At 35.7% G+C, this 16,948-nt stretch overlaps 1 protein-coding gene across 7 annotated transcripts in view; it reads right to left on the reverse strand.

Moving 5' to 3' along the window:
* Positions 1 to 16,948, reverse strand: part of NME7 (NME/NM23 family member 7) — a 270,694-nt gene that overhangs the window by 183,571 nt on the left and 70,175 nt on the right. For all 7 annotated transcript variants that reach the window (XR_004297617.1, XM_032389414.1, XM_032389418.1 and 4 more), the window contains one exon: positions 15,284 to 15,389. Coding sequence is in view for 6 of the 7 variants with exons in the window: in XM_032389414.1 (XP_032245305.1) it covers positions 15,284 to 15,389 (106 nt within the window). In the remaining variant the exon portion in view is untranslated. The remainder of the gene's footprint in view (positions 1 to 15,283; positions 15,390 to 16,948) is intronic.

Here is a 16,948-nt window from a genome sequence, read left to right on the forward strand (position 1 = left end):
GGGGGAGAAGAAGGGGGGCTATAATCTCTCGGTGTGGACAAAGCAGGGTGTTCCAGTTATTCCTTGGTGTATTTTGGTCTGTGTGTTAGAGGACACTACATCCCAAAATTGCAAGGAAAGTAAAACTCTCTCTCTCTCTCTCTCCATATATATATATATATGGAGAGAGAGAGAGAGAGAAAAATTCTCACCAAAATACTAGCCAACACATATATATATATGGAGAGAGAGAGAGAGATAAAATTGATTAGAGCAAAAAAGGACTAAAATGAGGCATATATCTACAAAAAATATAGGTGTGAAAAAAGACAAGTTAAAAAGCGACTATGAGAGGCGCAAGATGGTGGAGTAGTAGTAAACCTAAATTTCTTCTGGTCCCAGTAATTCAGGTAGATAGTTATCAAACCATTCTGAACACTACAAATGCAACAGGAGATCGAAGAAAAGAATAGCAGCAATTCTATGAACAGAAAAGCGACCACTTTCTGGAAGGTAGGACGTGCTGAGAAGTGAATCTGAGGCAATATACAGGAAGACAGATCATCCTACTAAAGAATGAATGGGTTTATAGCAGCAATGTCCACAATAGCCAAACTATGGAAAGAGCCAAGATGTCCATCGACAGAAGAATGGATAAAGAAGATGTGGTATATACATACAATGGACTATTATGTACCCATCAAAAGGAATGAAATCTTGCCATTTGCAACGATGTGGATGGAACTGGAAGGTATTACGCTGAGCAAAAGAAGTCAATCAGAGAAAGACATGTATCATATGATCTCACTGATATGAGGAATTCTTAATCTCAGGAAACAAACTGGAGGGTTGCTGGAATGATGGGGGGTGGGAGGGATGGGGTGGCTGGGTGAAAGACATTGGGGAGGGTACATGCTATGGTGAGTGCTGTGAATTGTGTAAGACTGTGGAATCACAGACTGTACCTCTGAAACAAATAATACATTATATGTTAAAACAAAAGAAGAAGATAGTAGGAAGGGAAAAATGAAGGGGGGGAAATCGAAGGGGGAGACGAACCATGAGAGACTATGGACTCTGAGAAACAAACTGAGGGTTCTAGAGGGGAGGGGGATGGGGGGATGGGTTAGCCCGGGGATGGGTTAGCCCGGTGATGGGTATTAAAGAGGACACATATTGAATGGAGCACTGGGTGTTATACGCAAACAATGAATCATGGAACATTACATCAAAAACTAATGATGTAGCGTATGGTGATTAACATAATAATAAAAAAAAAGAATGAATGGGTCAACCAGGAAATTAAAGAAGAATTTAAAAATTCATGGAAAAAAATGAAAATGAAGACACAACTGTTCAAAATCTTTGGGATGCAGCAAAAGCAGTCCTAGGAGGAAAGTATATAGCAATACAAGCCTTTCTCAAGAAACAAGAAAGGTCTCAAATACAGAACCTAACCCTACACCTAAAGGAGCTGGAGAAAGAACAGCAAATAAAGCCTAAACCCAGCAGGAGAAGAGAAATAATAAAGATCAGAGCAGAAATCAATGAAATAGAAACCAAAAGAACAGTAGAACAGATCAACGAATCTAGGAGCTGGTTCTTTGAAAGAATTAACAAGATTGATAAACCCCTGGCCAGACTTATCAAAAAGAAGAGAGAAATGACCCAAATAAAATGAATGAAAGAGAACAGATCACAACCAACACCAAAGAAATACAAACAATTATAAGAACATATTATGAGCAACTCTATGCCAGCAAATTAAACAATCTGGAAGAAATGGATGCATTCCTAGAGATGTATCAACTACCAAAACTGAACCAGGAAGAAATAGGAAACCTGAACAGACTGATAACCAGTAAAGAAATTGAAGCAGTAATCAAAAATCTCCCAACAAACAAGAGCCCAGGGCCAGATGGCTTCCCAGGGGAATTCTACCAAACATTTCAAGAAGAATTAATACCTATTCTTCTGAAACTGTTCTAAAAAAAAAAAAAAATAGAAATAGAAGGAAAACTTCCAAACTCATTTTATGAGGCCAGCATTACCTTGATCCCAAGACCAGACAAAGACCCCATCAAAAAGGAGAATACAGACCAATATCCTTGATGAACATGGATGCAAAAATTCTCACCAAAATACTAGCCAATAGGATCCAACAGTACATTAAAAGGATTATTCACCACAACCAAGTGGGATTTATTTCTGGGCTGCAAGGCTGGTTCAACATCTGCAAATCAATCAGTGTGATACAATACATTAATAAAAGAAAGAACAAGAACCATATGATACTCTCAATAGATGCAGAAAAAGCACTCGACAAAGTACAGCATCCTTTCTTGATTAAAACTGTGCACAGTGTAGGGATAGAGGATACATACTCAATATCATAAAAGCCATCTATGAAAAACCCACAGCGAATATCATTCTCAATGGGGAAAAACTGAGAGCTTTTCCCCTAAAGTCAGGAACACGGCAGGGATGTCCACTATCACTACTGCTATTCAACATAGTATTAGAAGTCCTAGCCTCAGCAGTCAGACAACAAAAAGAAATAAAAGGCATCCAAATCGGCAAAGAAGAAGTCAAACTCTCACTCTTTGCAGATGATATGATACTTTATGTGGAAAACCCAAAGACTCCACCCCCAAACTGCTAGAACTCATACAGAAATTCAGTAAAGTGGCAGGATATAAAATCAATGCACAGAAATCAGTGGCATTCCTATACACTAACAGCAAGACAGAAGAAAGAGAAATTAAGGAGTCAATCCCATTTACAACTGCACCCAAAACCATAAGATACCTAGGAGTAAATCTAACCAAAGAGGCAAAGGATCTGTACTCAGAAAACTATAAAATACTCATGAAAGAAATTGAGGAAGACACAAAGAAACGGAAAAACTTTCCATGCTCATGGATTGGAAGAAAAAATATTGTGAAAATGTCTATGCTACCTAGAACAATCTACACATTTAATGCAATCCCTATCAAAAACCATCCACTTTTTTCAAAGAAATGGAACAAATAATCCTAAAATTTGTATGGAACCAGAAAAGACCCCAAATAGCCAGAGGAATGTTGAAAAAGAAAAGCAAAGCTGGTGGCATCACAATTCTGGACTTCAAGCTCTATTACAAAGCAGATGTCTGCCCTCTTTAATAGACCCTCCAGGACAAACTGTCTCCACTTCTGTATGCACCAATGAAAACTGCAGCCTCCCACGGTGCACGCCCACTGCAACCCTCTCAGAGGTAGTCCCAGGGATCTGGGAGTGTCACTGCCCTTTGTGATTTTAAAACCACCAGCGGCCACAGGCTTGTGCATGCACCCAAAGCTCCTGGATCATGTCTGGGTGCCGCTCTAATGTTCTTTCCAGGCTGCTACAGCCCTGCAAGTTTTTGCCTGGTCAGAGCAGGTTCCAGACTTTTTCAGTCTGCTCAGGAAAAGAGCAATTACTGACAGGCTCTGCTTGCGGTTTATGGCAATTCGAGCTGAGAGCCCCTTCCTAGGTTCACTGACCCTAACCTGCTTCCTGGTTCCACTGCTTGGGCACCCTACTGGTTCAGGCTCTCCCTTATGCCCTGTGGCTCCTCGTATCCCAAGACAACAATGCCCTACCTAGAATTCTGCCTTTTCCTTTCCAGAGCCCCTTTCAGAGAGGGAGGTCTCTCACTAGAGCAGATATCTGAGGGTTCAAATTTTGTGCTCTCGTGTTATATTACTTTCCAAGAGTCAGCTTATGGAGGCTCTCTCCCCCTTCTGCTTATCTTCCAATATCTCCCTGCAGATTCACAACTCCACAGGTCCTACCTTGCAAAAAGCAGTTGCTTTTCTGCTTGTAGAGATCCAGATATATATTTTACATCTCAGGTTGATTTCATGGGTGTTCAAAATTTTTGATAGATATCTAGCTAAATTAAGGGGACCAGCCGAAACGGGGTCCCCTACTCCTCCGCCATCTTGCCTCTCCTTTTGTGAGGTGACACCTCATTGTAGTTTTGATTTGCATTTCCCTGATGGCAAGTAATGCTGAACATCTTTTCATGTGTCTGTTGGTCATCTGGATGTCTTCTTTGGATAAATATCTGTTCATGTCTTCTCCCATTTATAATTGGATTATTTGTTTTTTTGGGTGCTAAGTTTTAGAAGTTCTTTATATATTTTGTATACTAACCCTTTATCAGATATGTCATTTGCAAATATCTTCTCCCATTCAGTAGGTTGCTTTTTAGTTTTGTTGTTTCCTTCAATGTGCAGAAGCTTTATATTTTGATGTAGTCCCAATAGTTTATTTTTGCTTTTGTTTCCCTTGCCTCAAGAGACATATCTAGAAAAAAGCTGCTATAGCTGATGTCAAAGTGGTTACTGCCTATGTTATCTTCTAGGAGTTTTATGGTTTCAGGACTCACACTTAGGTGTTTACTCCATTTTGAATTTATTTTTGTGTACTGTTTAAGAAAGTGCTCCAGTTTCTTTCTTTTGTTTGTTGCTGTCCAGTTTTCCCAACACCATTTGTCGAAGACTGTCTTATTCCCATTGGATATTTTTTCTTGCTTTGTCGAAGATTAACTGATCATATAACTGTGGGTTTATTTCTGGGTTTTCTATTCTATTCTATTCTACTTCTATTCTGTTCCACTGGTCTTTGTGTCTATTTTTGTGACAGTACCATACTGTTTTGATGACTACAGCTTTGTAATATTTAAACTTGAAGTCCAGAAATGTGATGCCTTCAGCTTTGCTTTTCTTTTTCAAGATTGCTTGGGCTATACAGGGTCTTTTGTGATCCCATACAGATTTTAGGATTGTTTGTTCTAGTTCTGTGAAAAATGCTGTTGGTATTTTGATAGGTACTGCATTAAATGTGTAGATTGCTTTAAGCAGTATAGACATTTTAACATTGTTTTAACATTGTTCTTCCAATCCATGAACATAGAATGTCTTTCCAGTTCTTTGTGTCTTCTTCCATTACTTTCATCAGTGTCTTATAATTTTCAGAGTACAGGTCTTTCACCTCTTTGGACAGGTTTATTCCAGGGTATCTTAATATTTTTCATTCAATTGTAAGTGGGATTGTTTTCTTGATTTCTCTGTTTCTTCTTTATTGGTGTATAGAAATGCAACAGGTTTCTTTTCCTTGATTTTGTATCCTGTGACATTACTAAACTTGTGTATCAGTTCTAGCAGATTTTTGGTGAAGTCTTTCAGCTTTTCTCTTATATATGTGTATATATATATATTTCCTATATATAGTATCATGTCATCTGCAAATAGTGAAAGTCTTACTTCTTCCTGAATGATTTGGATGCCTTTTATCACTTTTTGTTGTCTGATTGCTGTGGATAGGACTTTCAGTACTATGCTGAATAAAAATGATGAGAGTGGACATCCTTGTCTTGTGCCTGACCTTAGGGAAGAAGCTCTGTTTTTCCCCATCAAGGATGATGTTAGCTGTGGGTTTTTCATATATGGCCTCTATTATGTTGAGGTATGTTCCCTCTAAACCCACTTTGTTGATGGTTTTTATCATGAATGGATGCTATACTTTGTCAAATGTTTTTTCTGCATCTATTGACATGATCATATGGTTCTTATCCTTTCTCTTATTGATGTGATGTATCATGTTGATTTTTGAACACTGAACCACCCTGGCATCCCAGGAATAAATCCCACTTGATCATGGTGAATGATTTCTTTATGTATTGTTATATTCAGTTTGCTAGTAATATTGAAGATTTTTGCATCTATATTCATCAGGAATATTGACCTGTAGTTCTCTTTTTAGTGGTGTCTTTATCTGGTTTTGGTATTAGGGTAACGCTGGCCTCATAGAATGAATTTGTTATTTTTCCTTCCTTTTCTATTTTTTGGAACAGTTTGAGAAGAAGAGGTATTAACTCTTCTTTAAATGTTTGGTAGAATTTGCCTGTGAAGCCATCAGGTTTTTGACTTTTGTTTCTTGGGATTATTTTGATTACTAAGTCAATTTCTTTGCTGGATTCCAGTCTGTTCAAATTTTCTATTTCTTCCTGTTTCACTATTGGTAGTTTATAGATTCCTAGGAATTTATCCATTTCTTCTATGCTGTCCAATTTGTTGGCATATGCTTTTTTATAATATCCTATTAATATTGTTTGTATTTCTGTGGTGTTGGTTATGTCTCCTCTTTCATTAGTGATTTTCCTTATGGGGGTCCTCTCTCTTTTCTTCTTGGTGAGTCTGGCTAGAAGTGTAACAATTTTATTGATTTTTTTCAAAACCAACTCTTTGTTTTATTGATCTGTTCTACTGTTTTTTAATTTCTATCACGTGTTTCTGCTCTAATCTGTAATATTTCCTTCCTTCTGATGTTTGTATGTTTTGTTTGTTCTTTTTCTAACTCCTTTGGGTGTAAGGTTAGGTTGTTTATTTGACATTTTTCTTGCTTCTTGAGATAGGCTTGTATTGCCATAAACTTCCCTTTTAAAACCACTTTTGCTGAATCCCAGAGGTTTTGGATGGTTGTGTTTTCATTTTCATTTGTCTTTAGGTATTTTATAATTTATTCTTTTATTTCCTGGTTGACCCATTCATTATTTAGTAGCATGTTATTTAATTTCCCTGTATTTGTGGTCTTTCCAGATTTTTCTTGTGGTTGACTTCCAGTTTCATAGTGTTGTGGTCAGAAAAGATGCATAGTATGATTTCAAATTTCTTGAATTTGTTGAAAACAAATTCAACAAATTTTCAACAAATTTGTTGAAAACAAATTCAACAAAAGCTGGTTTTGTGGGCTAATATGTGATCTATTCTGGAGAATGTTCCATGTACACTTGAAAAGAATTAGTATTCTGCTGTTTTAGGATGGAATGTTCTGAATATATCTGTTAAGTTCACTTGGTCCAGAGTGTCATTCAAAGCCTTGTTTCCTTGTTGATGTTCTTTTAGATGATCTATCCATTGCTGTAAGTGGGGTGCTACAGTCCCCTACTATTATTGTATTACTGTCAATTAGTTCCTGTATATTTGTTATTAACTGCTTTATGTATCTGGGTGCTCCCATATTGGGTGCATACATATTTACAATTGTTATATCTTCTTTTGGATTATCCCCTTTATTATTATATAGAGTCCCCATTTCTCTCTTGTTACAGTCTTTGTCTGCTGTTTTTTATATTGCCTCTCTATGCAGGCTGCTGTCTCTTTAAGGGCAGCAACCCAGTTATCACTGCCCTCCTGGTTTGCCCAGTGCTGAGTCAGTTCACTTTTAAAGCTCCAGGCTCTAAGTTCCACAGGTTTTACAAACTCAGGGAATTCAGCCCCTCTGATTTTTAAAGCCAAACATTATAGGGAATTGTCTTCCTGGTGTGAGCTCCCTGGTGCAAGGGCCTGTTTCTCTGCCCTCTCCACATGCAGCTCCCTCCCACCTGTGGGCAGCTGCCCTCCGTCTTTCTTCTTTCTGACTTTCCTAGCCTTTCAGATGCAGCTTCTTCTCTATATTTACTTGTGGAGTTTGTTCTACCAGTCTTCGGATCACTCTCCAACTTATTGACTTGTATATGGATGATATCTACTTGTAAATATGGGAGAAGGTGAGCTCAGGGTCCTCCATCTTCCCAAGCTCCCAGTCTACTAAAACCCTATTTAAAGCACTCTAAAGTCTTTGCCTTAGAAAAAAGTCTGGAGAGAGTGAACAAGTTTAAATTTTATCAATAAAATTTAGAGTCCAGGACACATGCTAATATTTAGGCAGAACCAATTAAAAATATATATTCTATGGTATAGGTCAGTAAACTTTTTCTGTAAAGGCTCAGATGGTTAATATTTTAGGCTTTGCAAGCTCTACTATGTCCAGCTACTCAACCCTGCTTTGTAGTATAAAAAGAGCCATAGACAATATACAAATGAATGGGCATAGCTGTGTTCCAATAAAAGTTTATTTACAAAACCAGGCAGCTGGCCTGATTTGGCCCAAGGCTATAGTTTGCTGACCTCTGACCTAGGGCTTTCAAATCACCAGAAAAATAAAAAGAAGAATGAGTTCACTAATGAAAAATTTATCCATCCAACAAAAGCCTGGAAAAAGGTGGGGGCAGGTGGGGTTGGTGGGGGAAGCAGGGGCAAAGAATGAAAAAACTTAAAGCAAGATAAAAGAAAGGAATCCAAATGGATCAGTAACCATGATAAATGGCAATAGGTTAAATTCAACTATTATTCTAAGATAAGACTACTAGATTGCATTGACAAAATAAAATTTTTTTTAAATAGAAATATAATTTAGCAATAGTGGCTATAACATATGTATTAGAGGCAAAGGCCAAAAAAAATTTGAATAAAAGATATGCCACCCTTTAAGGTAAACAACACAAAACAATTAATGGAAATGAAGTAAGACAGCACATAATAAACAAAAAGATATAATAATCACATGTAATAATGTAGCTTCAGAATATACAAGGCAAAAACAGTCCAAATTAAAAGTAGGAACTGACAAATTCATAACAATAATGAGTAATTTTAACATGGAAGAATTTTTAAAAACTTTTTTTCAGAAGCTGATAAACCAAGCAAACCAAAAAACAAATAAACAAACAAAAAACAAAGGAGGAAAGCTGTAGATCTGAACAACAGATTTGAATCAACAGTTATTTATAAATAAAGAGAGAACAGTGCAACAAATATCCTTCTTTTCAAGCACACACTGGAAATATTTTCAAAAGTTAACAAAGGATAGCAACAAATTTCAAAGAACCAATTATCAGAGACTACATTCTCTGACAATGTTCAGACACTAAAAGAGATTCTTAAATAACAAAGGAACTAAAACAAAATTTACGATGAAGAGTGCAAAATATTTAGAGAAGAATGACTGTTTCTACAATCACAGTTTGTAGTATTGTAGAGGAAAGAGACAAAAATCATTAGTCAAAAATCAATATATAATATAGAGTGTATGCATTAATTAATATATAATAGCTAAGTGTGCTAAGGGCTCTGAAGGAAAAGCAGAGTGCCAGAAGAACATGTCACTTGGGAACCTAGCATCTTCTGGGGGTGTTAGGTTCGGTTTCCAGGAGGAAATGACATTTGGGGATGGGGAAGGAGGGCATGCATATTCCAGACAAAAGGAAAAGCAAGGAAAAAGATCCTGAGGAGTGAAGGAATTAGGGGTACTTGGAGATCTGAAAGGCAGCCAGTGGTGGGAATGCAGAAGCAAGGGAGAGTAACCTCAAACAAGTGTAAATAAGTGATACCTAAAAAATGTAGGTTCCTGAAATACATAAGGAAACAAACAAGGACTGCTTTTAGTCAAATTAAACATCTTTAAGAATATAAAAAACAGGGGCAACTGGGTGGCTCCATCGGTTAAGAGTCTCAGGCTCTTGATTTCCACTGGGGTTGTGATCTCAGGGTAGGGAGATCAAGCCCCACAATGGGCTGAGGCTCAGTGCGGAATCTGCTTGAGAGTCTCTCTCCCTCTCCCCCTCCCCCCACCTCCCTCTCCCTCTCTAAACAAAAATAAACTAAAGCAGCAATTAAAACACACACACACACACACACACACACACATATATAACATTATTCCCATTTAACTGGAAAAGTTTTAAGAAGGTATTCTAAGTTTACAATTTTCAAGAACTTGTTCATTCTTTGTCTCTTAACTGCCACTATTGACCAGAATGGTAGTAATTTCTCTAAGTCCTATCTTAAACTGTATTTTTCACACCCAGTTAAGATGTTAGGTATTAAAATCACCCTTCATACCACTTATTATATAACTTCTACCTGGAATGGCTTTCCATAAGCAATCAATTGACCTGGGTATTCATGGAATAGGGTAAATAATCCCAACTGTGAAATCAAATAGCTATGTGGAGTTCAGGACGTTAACTCTCCCTTCTAATTCTTCAATTCCACACCTATAAAATGGGGTTAATAATCAAACTTGATGATGGGAATTTATAGGGTTTAAGTGATAATCCATGTAGAGGCAGAATGGTACAATTGTGATACAATGATGGCAAACTTGGTAGAAATCCCAACCCCACCACCTAAGAGCTGTGTGACTTTGGGCAAGTTACTTAACCTCTCATTGCTTAGGTTTCCTCAATGTGACATGGCCTTCACATACTATCTATGCTATAGTTTTGAGAATAAAATAATTCACGTAAAGTACTTAGCACTCCATAAATATAGACTGATATTAGTATTAAAACTGGTTTTGTTGTTCTATAGTTAAGAGAAAGCCTAAATATCTAACAAGATTTGATTCTTCCCCTCTGCCCTTAGTCAAGTCATCACAACTGACAACCCTAGGGACTCATATTTTGCTTTAAAGGTTTTTAGATGCTGAACCATATTAGCAAACAAAATTTCACTGTTCCTAAATAAAAATTTTCCAATAGCCTTAATACATACCTGCTTCTTCAGGACCATTAAACCAGCAAAAATCTTGAAACTCCTTCTAAATCACTAATTTCATTTAAAGTTCTCATAACTTACAAATTCATTAGGTATTTTCACTGTTTATAACTGTATGCTACACTCATTGCATTCAAAGGCAAGGTCTTACATGTCGTTCAATGTACTTGGTGCATCTGTTGTAAATTCCAACTGTTTTGTTTCCTCTTTCAGATAGAACATAAACATTCACAAAACTCCAAAGCTGTGACATTCTAAGCAAAACTGGGCCCACTCCAAGAATTTTCATTGAAACAGAGTTAGATTTACGATGTTTACATCCAACGCCTTTGCACCAAAAAATTTCACGTCTCTTCCACAATGTCCCAGAAGCTGAATTACTTGAAGGAAATCTAATACAAAAAAGCTGAGAACTCAACCAATTCAATCAGCCCAAATTCAGGGGGCTGCCATCAGTGGAATGTGTCTTACAGGGTTCTGGGCCAACCTAGCATCAAAACTACCATTCAGGGTAGAAATTAAAACTCTGCAAGAGGCTCTGAGTAAGAATAACCCAATTTGAAAAGTGAAGAACTTGATAAATATGATCTTGCTGTTATTCATCCTGTTTCAATTAGCACATCAGAGCCAATTCTGGGGTAAATTTACAAACTGGCTAATATTCTCACAAATCTGCTTCCTAATTAATTAAGTGCAAACAGACCACAACCCTGTCTGCATATGCCTTTTTGAAAACAAAATCTAAAATTGCTTTGAAATAGTCTCCATGAAAATAGCATTAATTTTCCAGCCAAAACACGAGGATACAGAATACTGGGTTGAAAGGCTGAGAGGAAACTTATAAACCATCCTGACTCATTTTACTGAGAAAGAAACTAAATTTCAGGAAGGACAATGTTATAAACAATGCAGTAAAACTGCTTAATGCATAAATCTGTTATAAGAAAGGACACTTTCCAACAAAACTTCAGGACTCTAATATTTCAAAAGGCTAAATTTGGGGAGCACTACAAGTGGCTCCTCCCACCTCCTGCCCGGTGCCGACCATGATGGATGATCAGAATGGGTAATAGCTGATAGCTGCTAAATCAACTAGATGTAAACAATAATCCTATTTCATGGATTTAAACTAGATCCAGAATTTAACTGAGGAAAAATTTTAAGTACTTTGTTCCTTAAACAATGATAGGGATTTTCTTTTTTCCTACTGACGATGGATGTAGAAGTTGAAATTTGTTAGCATTTTAATCTATTGCTTTGTTACTAAGGAGTCATTAACTTTACTTAAAAATTAAAAGGTAATGATATTAGCAGTAGTGTGGTGGTAGTAGTAACAGAGTAGTAATCATAATAGTAATACCGTCTAACACATATAGCACTTTAAGTGTTGGACACTGTGTTTAACACATTAATCCTTACATTTAATCATTTAATTAATCACTTAGTCATTTAAGCATTACATTCAATGCATTTAATCCTTACAGTTACCCATTAAAGAAGGTGTACTATATTATTCTTATTTTACAGATAAGGAAACAAGGTACAAAGAGGTTAAGTAATTTGTCCAATATCCCATGGCTAGTTAAATAGCAGAGCCAAAATTCAAGCCTACACAGCCTGATTTCAGAGTAAAAATAATTCATTTCATTGACGGAATTAAACTAACTACATGAAGGTAATACTGAGGACATCAAAACAAATACATTGCATAGTTTTTAAATTAAAAAAGAAAAAAGAACACAAGAACATTCACCTTGTTTTTCTTCCCTTTTAAAACCTGAGCCCCCAAATGACAAAATGTACTTCAATCTACAAACGTAAAAAGACTTGTAAATGCCCCAAGCGCACCTCATTATTTTTTCCCACCATCTATTCTGCACACTAAGGTCTCTCTTTTCTAGCTCTCTTAGGAGAAGTAAACTTCCACATCTACATAGATTAACTATAGGACTAAGAACTGAGGCTGCCTACATGCACATGACTTTATTATTTGTGCCAAGAAATTCTTACCCAAAGATAAGGCTGTAAATCAGTAAATAACTTCATTATTTGCTTCAGGAACTTCCCAAAAGTCCATTTACCCCAACAATAGACTACTCAAACAGTCCCCTTTTCGCAATATTCCCTCAACTGGACAAAGAACTCACTTATCCAACAACTGTGTACTTACAAGACTTGGTTAAGATCCTTGTCTCACTGTTTCCGCTAATCCTAAACTATTATATCAGGAACTTATGCAGTTTCCATCACTGCACTGAAAGACCCACCTTAAATCTCTCAAGGTCACACCCAAAACTCTACAATATCTGCCCATTATCTCTCCCTGGTAAAGTTGACCAAGACTGTCAAGATGTGCTCTCCTTGTAGTGACCAACAGTTTTGTTGATTAAAGTTATTCTGGCCTTCTTTGAGGGAGTTAATAGTCAACAGAAGGAAATGAACCAATTTGATTTCAACTGCTCTCTTATCAACAACACCTTTTTTAAAAAAAATCTCTTCTCCCCTCATGCCTATGCTAGACCATAGGTGAAATTAAATATACCAGGAATTGAGATCACTATAGAAAAAGATAAATATAAACCAGCAATGAAAGGGCCTGCATAAATCTAATAATAAATTCAACACAAGGCTTCAAACTATATTTCCTTGCAGCCACAATTTAACCTTGAAGCTGAATTGGATTATTTGCACATTTAGAAAGTGTCTAAAAGGATCCCTAAAATTGAGATTTAGAAAAAAAAAGCCTTGAAATGCCAAAATTTAAAGTATTCTGCCATCTGATTAGATTTTACAAAAATTTTCTTTAATCAACTCATGTTTCTAATGTTATGTATCAAATATAGACACATGAAATATAGCTAATCTTCAAAGAATAGCTGACTAAAAATTATTTAAACCTGTATAAATACAAAATTAGTCATTTTGACATCATGTTTTCATTTAATCAATGTTATTAGATTTCAGTTATATTTATCTATGTAATTATTAAAGTATTAACTAGTACTTACTATAATTCTATTTTATTCCTGTCTCTCCAAACATCACATTTTGCTGAAAAAATTAAAACAGTTAAAAACCCAACTGAGAAAAGAGAGGGAAAAAAAAAAAAAACAATTGAAACGTATTAAGATACCAAAGATAAGCTTTTTAATGAAGTTGAGGCCCTTAAACAAGAATTTGTCTCATCACATTAAAACATGTGTGTATATTATGTATGTATGTGTACGTGTGTGTGTGTATGTATGTGGGTATAAATGTGTGTGTATTCATCCCGAGGTAATCCCAATTTTGTTTTCCATAGCTTATCAACACCAGCCCTTTCAAATAGTACTATTACTGCCTGTGTAAGTGTTGCTAAACATGTTATTGTAAACATCTTGCTATGGAGCCATACGTGTCGAGGAAAGAACATGGAGGTTACAAGAGACCAGGTCTGCATCTTGGATTCCCTACTCTAAATTGGCAGAAATAACTTATTCTCAGATAGCCTCAGCCCACTTATCTGGAAAAGAATGATATATCCACCTACTTGGCATAATTGCTGTGAATATTAAAGGAGATAATGTATAAGGTACTCAGTTTACAACCCAGCACAAGGTGTTAAGGTCTCTGTAAATGTTTGTTACCCATCATGCATGTTAGTTCCCTATAACTGGGGTCCTAAGGATCTACAAGATATTAAAGCACTTCGTCAATAATTAAAGAAGTATTCATTATGCAACAAGATCTTTAAGGTTCAGATCCTTTCAACCAATAATTCTATTTCTAGGAACCTAGCCAGAAGAAATGACTAGAGATACTGTCAAATATTAATGTACAAAAATATTCTTCAAAGCTATATTTTTAACATCAAAAACCTGGAAACAACCTAAGTATCCCAATATTATACTACATCTATATGACTGCAATAGTGTACAACTATTGAAATACTCATGAAGAATTAAGAGCATCCAAAAATGCTCCCTAAAATTAAATTAAAACAACAGATGTTGTTGTATGTATGGACATACATCTCAACCATCTTAACAATTACATGTCAGTGTACACACATGCACACATTCAAAAGAAAAGGATTTAGAGGAATGACTATATCAAGATAATGGGAAAACAGGTAACTTTTACTGTTTCCTTTCTTACTTTTTTTCCCAAATTTTCTACTGTATACCTGAATTACTTTGATATTTAGAAAAAATAAAACTAAAAACCCTTTCAATTATGTTTATTATTTAGAATATTCTAGTTTTTTAAGGATAATCTTTTAATTTATACCCATCTCATTTCCAAAAGGATTTGGAATAGTTGACAAAACTACATACAGCAAACTAAAATAAATAGAAGACAAACAAAGATAAAAAGCTTGCAAACTCTCAGTATACACCCATCTGTACAATCTACCTATCTGTGTATGTGCATACATGTGTATATATGTGTGTATGTGTATATATATATTTATATAGTCAAAGAATTTTGTTTCAGATACTAAAAACTAAAGAAGTTTCTCCAGCTTTCTCAGAAAGGGCATACCACAGATATGGTAGACATTGTTTTAAATTGTACATTAGGAGAATTATTTCAGTGAATTAAGTGAATTGGTTATGTGATTGGGAGGAGAGGAGGCAGATTAAAAGTCAAGGAATCAAGACCTGAAACAGGATAAGCATGACCATGATAAGCAACTCAAGGAAAACTTTTTTAAGAATGTAGATACAAAGATATATATAGATGGAGACAGATTTTTCCCTCATGTCACCTTTATTCATGTCTTTAAAGAAAAAAATTAAAATACTAAAATTATATTTTAATTTCTGCATATATAATACACCAAGAAAATAAACTAACAAAATAAGCTCCTATTAACAAAATGTATTTGGATATACTGTATTCAAGATAGCACTTACCTTCACTGATGGCATGGGGCTTAATAATGCAACAGGTACAATTCGTAAATTTAGCAGTGTTTGCTGGTCCACAAACTCCACTTGAAGGAAAAAATAACTCCATTTCCTAAAGACAGAGAGAAATAACTTCGGCCTATGTAATCTCTTATCTTGAACTTCTAGGATATTTACGTGAGAGGGGAAAAACTATGCAATTAAAGTTTCATAATATAAATTCTTTGCTTCAAGTTTTCCAAAAATGATTTTAACAAGACTAATTGATTAACTGAACCCTGTTTTAAGTCTTATAATCAAAAGATGATATAAAAAAGTATTAATTAAAGTAATGAGAATATGTATCATTCTGCCCCAGGATTAAAACTAATAACATCTTAACATATTTTGAATATTGGCAGTAATGAAAACAAAGTTCCTATTTTCCCCAAAGCATTAGTTCATAGACACAGGTCCAATTTTAAACTTTTTATTAAAATATGTAAAATTAAAAACTAGGGAATTCTTTATAGACATAGATTAGTATTTAAGAATCAGAACCACAAAATTATTTTTAACCAGTCAAAACTAATGAACTGGGGGGCACCTGGCTGGTTCAGTCAGTAGAGCATGCAACTCTTGATCTTGGGGTTGTAAGTTCGAGCCCCATGTTGGGTGTAGAGATTACTCAAAAATAAAATCTTAAAAAAAAAAAAAAAAAAACCTAATGAACTTACTATAGTTCTAGCATACAATTAAATCATATAAACTTTATTTTATAACCAGATTCAGGCTATGTTATTTGCTTTGCACATAGTTCACTTAGATGACAACTCAGCAACTTGAACAGCCCAAACACAGTCACACTAATTAATTCTTTTAATCATTTAGACAGAAGCTTTCCTGCCTCTAAGCTTTTGATACTGTTATTTCTACTATTCCCTATAAAACCCTCTGTCCCAAGGTACAAAGAATTCTACCAACTTCAAATGTCACCTCCTCGGGAGGCCTTTTGTGATGCCCCCTTTCAGTACCCTGTACTTTTATAAAATTGTGGTTATTTGGGTAATTGCCCTTCACAAATTTCAAATTTGAAACAAGTAACTAACCTGCATAGCTTTGTAAGTCCTTTAGCACCTAAACAAATGGCTCAAATACTCATTTTTCGTTGAATTTAAAAACGGAAAGATCATAGGATATGTAAGTGTGCCACACTGACGTACAATCTTAAAAACCACCGAGAAGATGAGGAATTGTCCAGAGTACTGTATATACCAGTGCAATTCTGGCATTAAGACATTTTAGAATAAAAATGTTCTATTCCTTAGACATCAAGTACTTTTCCATCCTACTGCTTCCTTTATTACTCTACTTAAGTAGTAAGAAGAGTAATAAACAACTTCCAGCCATCTGTATTGTCATGGCTCCCACGTTTCTGCCTCCAGTCCAACCTCCTTCCTAAACTCCACACCCATATCTATGCCACTACCACTACCACTTAAATTCATATTTAAAATGTCCTGATTTCCACTGTCTCCCATAAATCTGTTCACTCCCACCCTGTTTTTCCTGCCCCTCCAACTGCACAGGCCAAAGAAAATAAACTTATTCCTCTCCTTTTCTTAGCCATCCATTCAATCTATCAGGAAATCCTTTGTAATGCGTCCAGAATCCAGCCACTTCCACATCTGT

This window comes from Phoca vitulina, unplaced genomic scaffold (assembly GCF_004348235.1).
Source record: "Phoca vitulina isolate PV1807 unplaced genomic scaffold, GSC_HSeal_1.0 scaffold54, whole genome shotgun sequence".
In the NCBI taxonomy this organism is placed as follows: domain Eukaryota; kingdom Metazoa; phylum Chordata; class Mammalia; order Carnivora; family Phocidae; genus Phoca; species Phoca vitulina.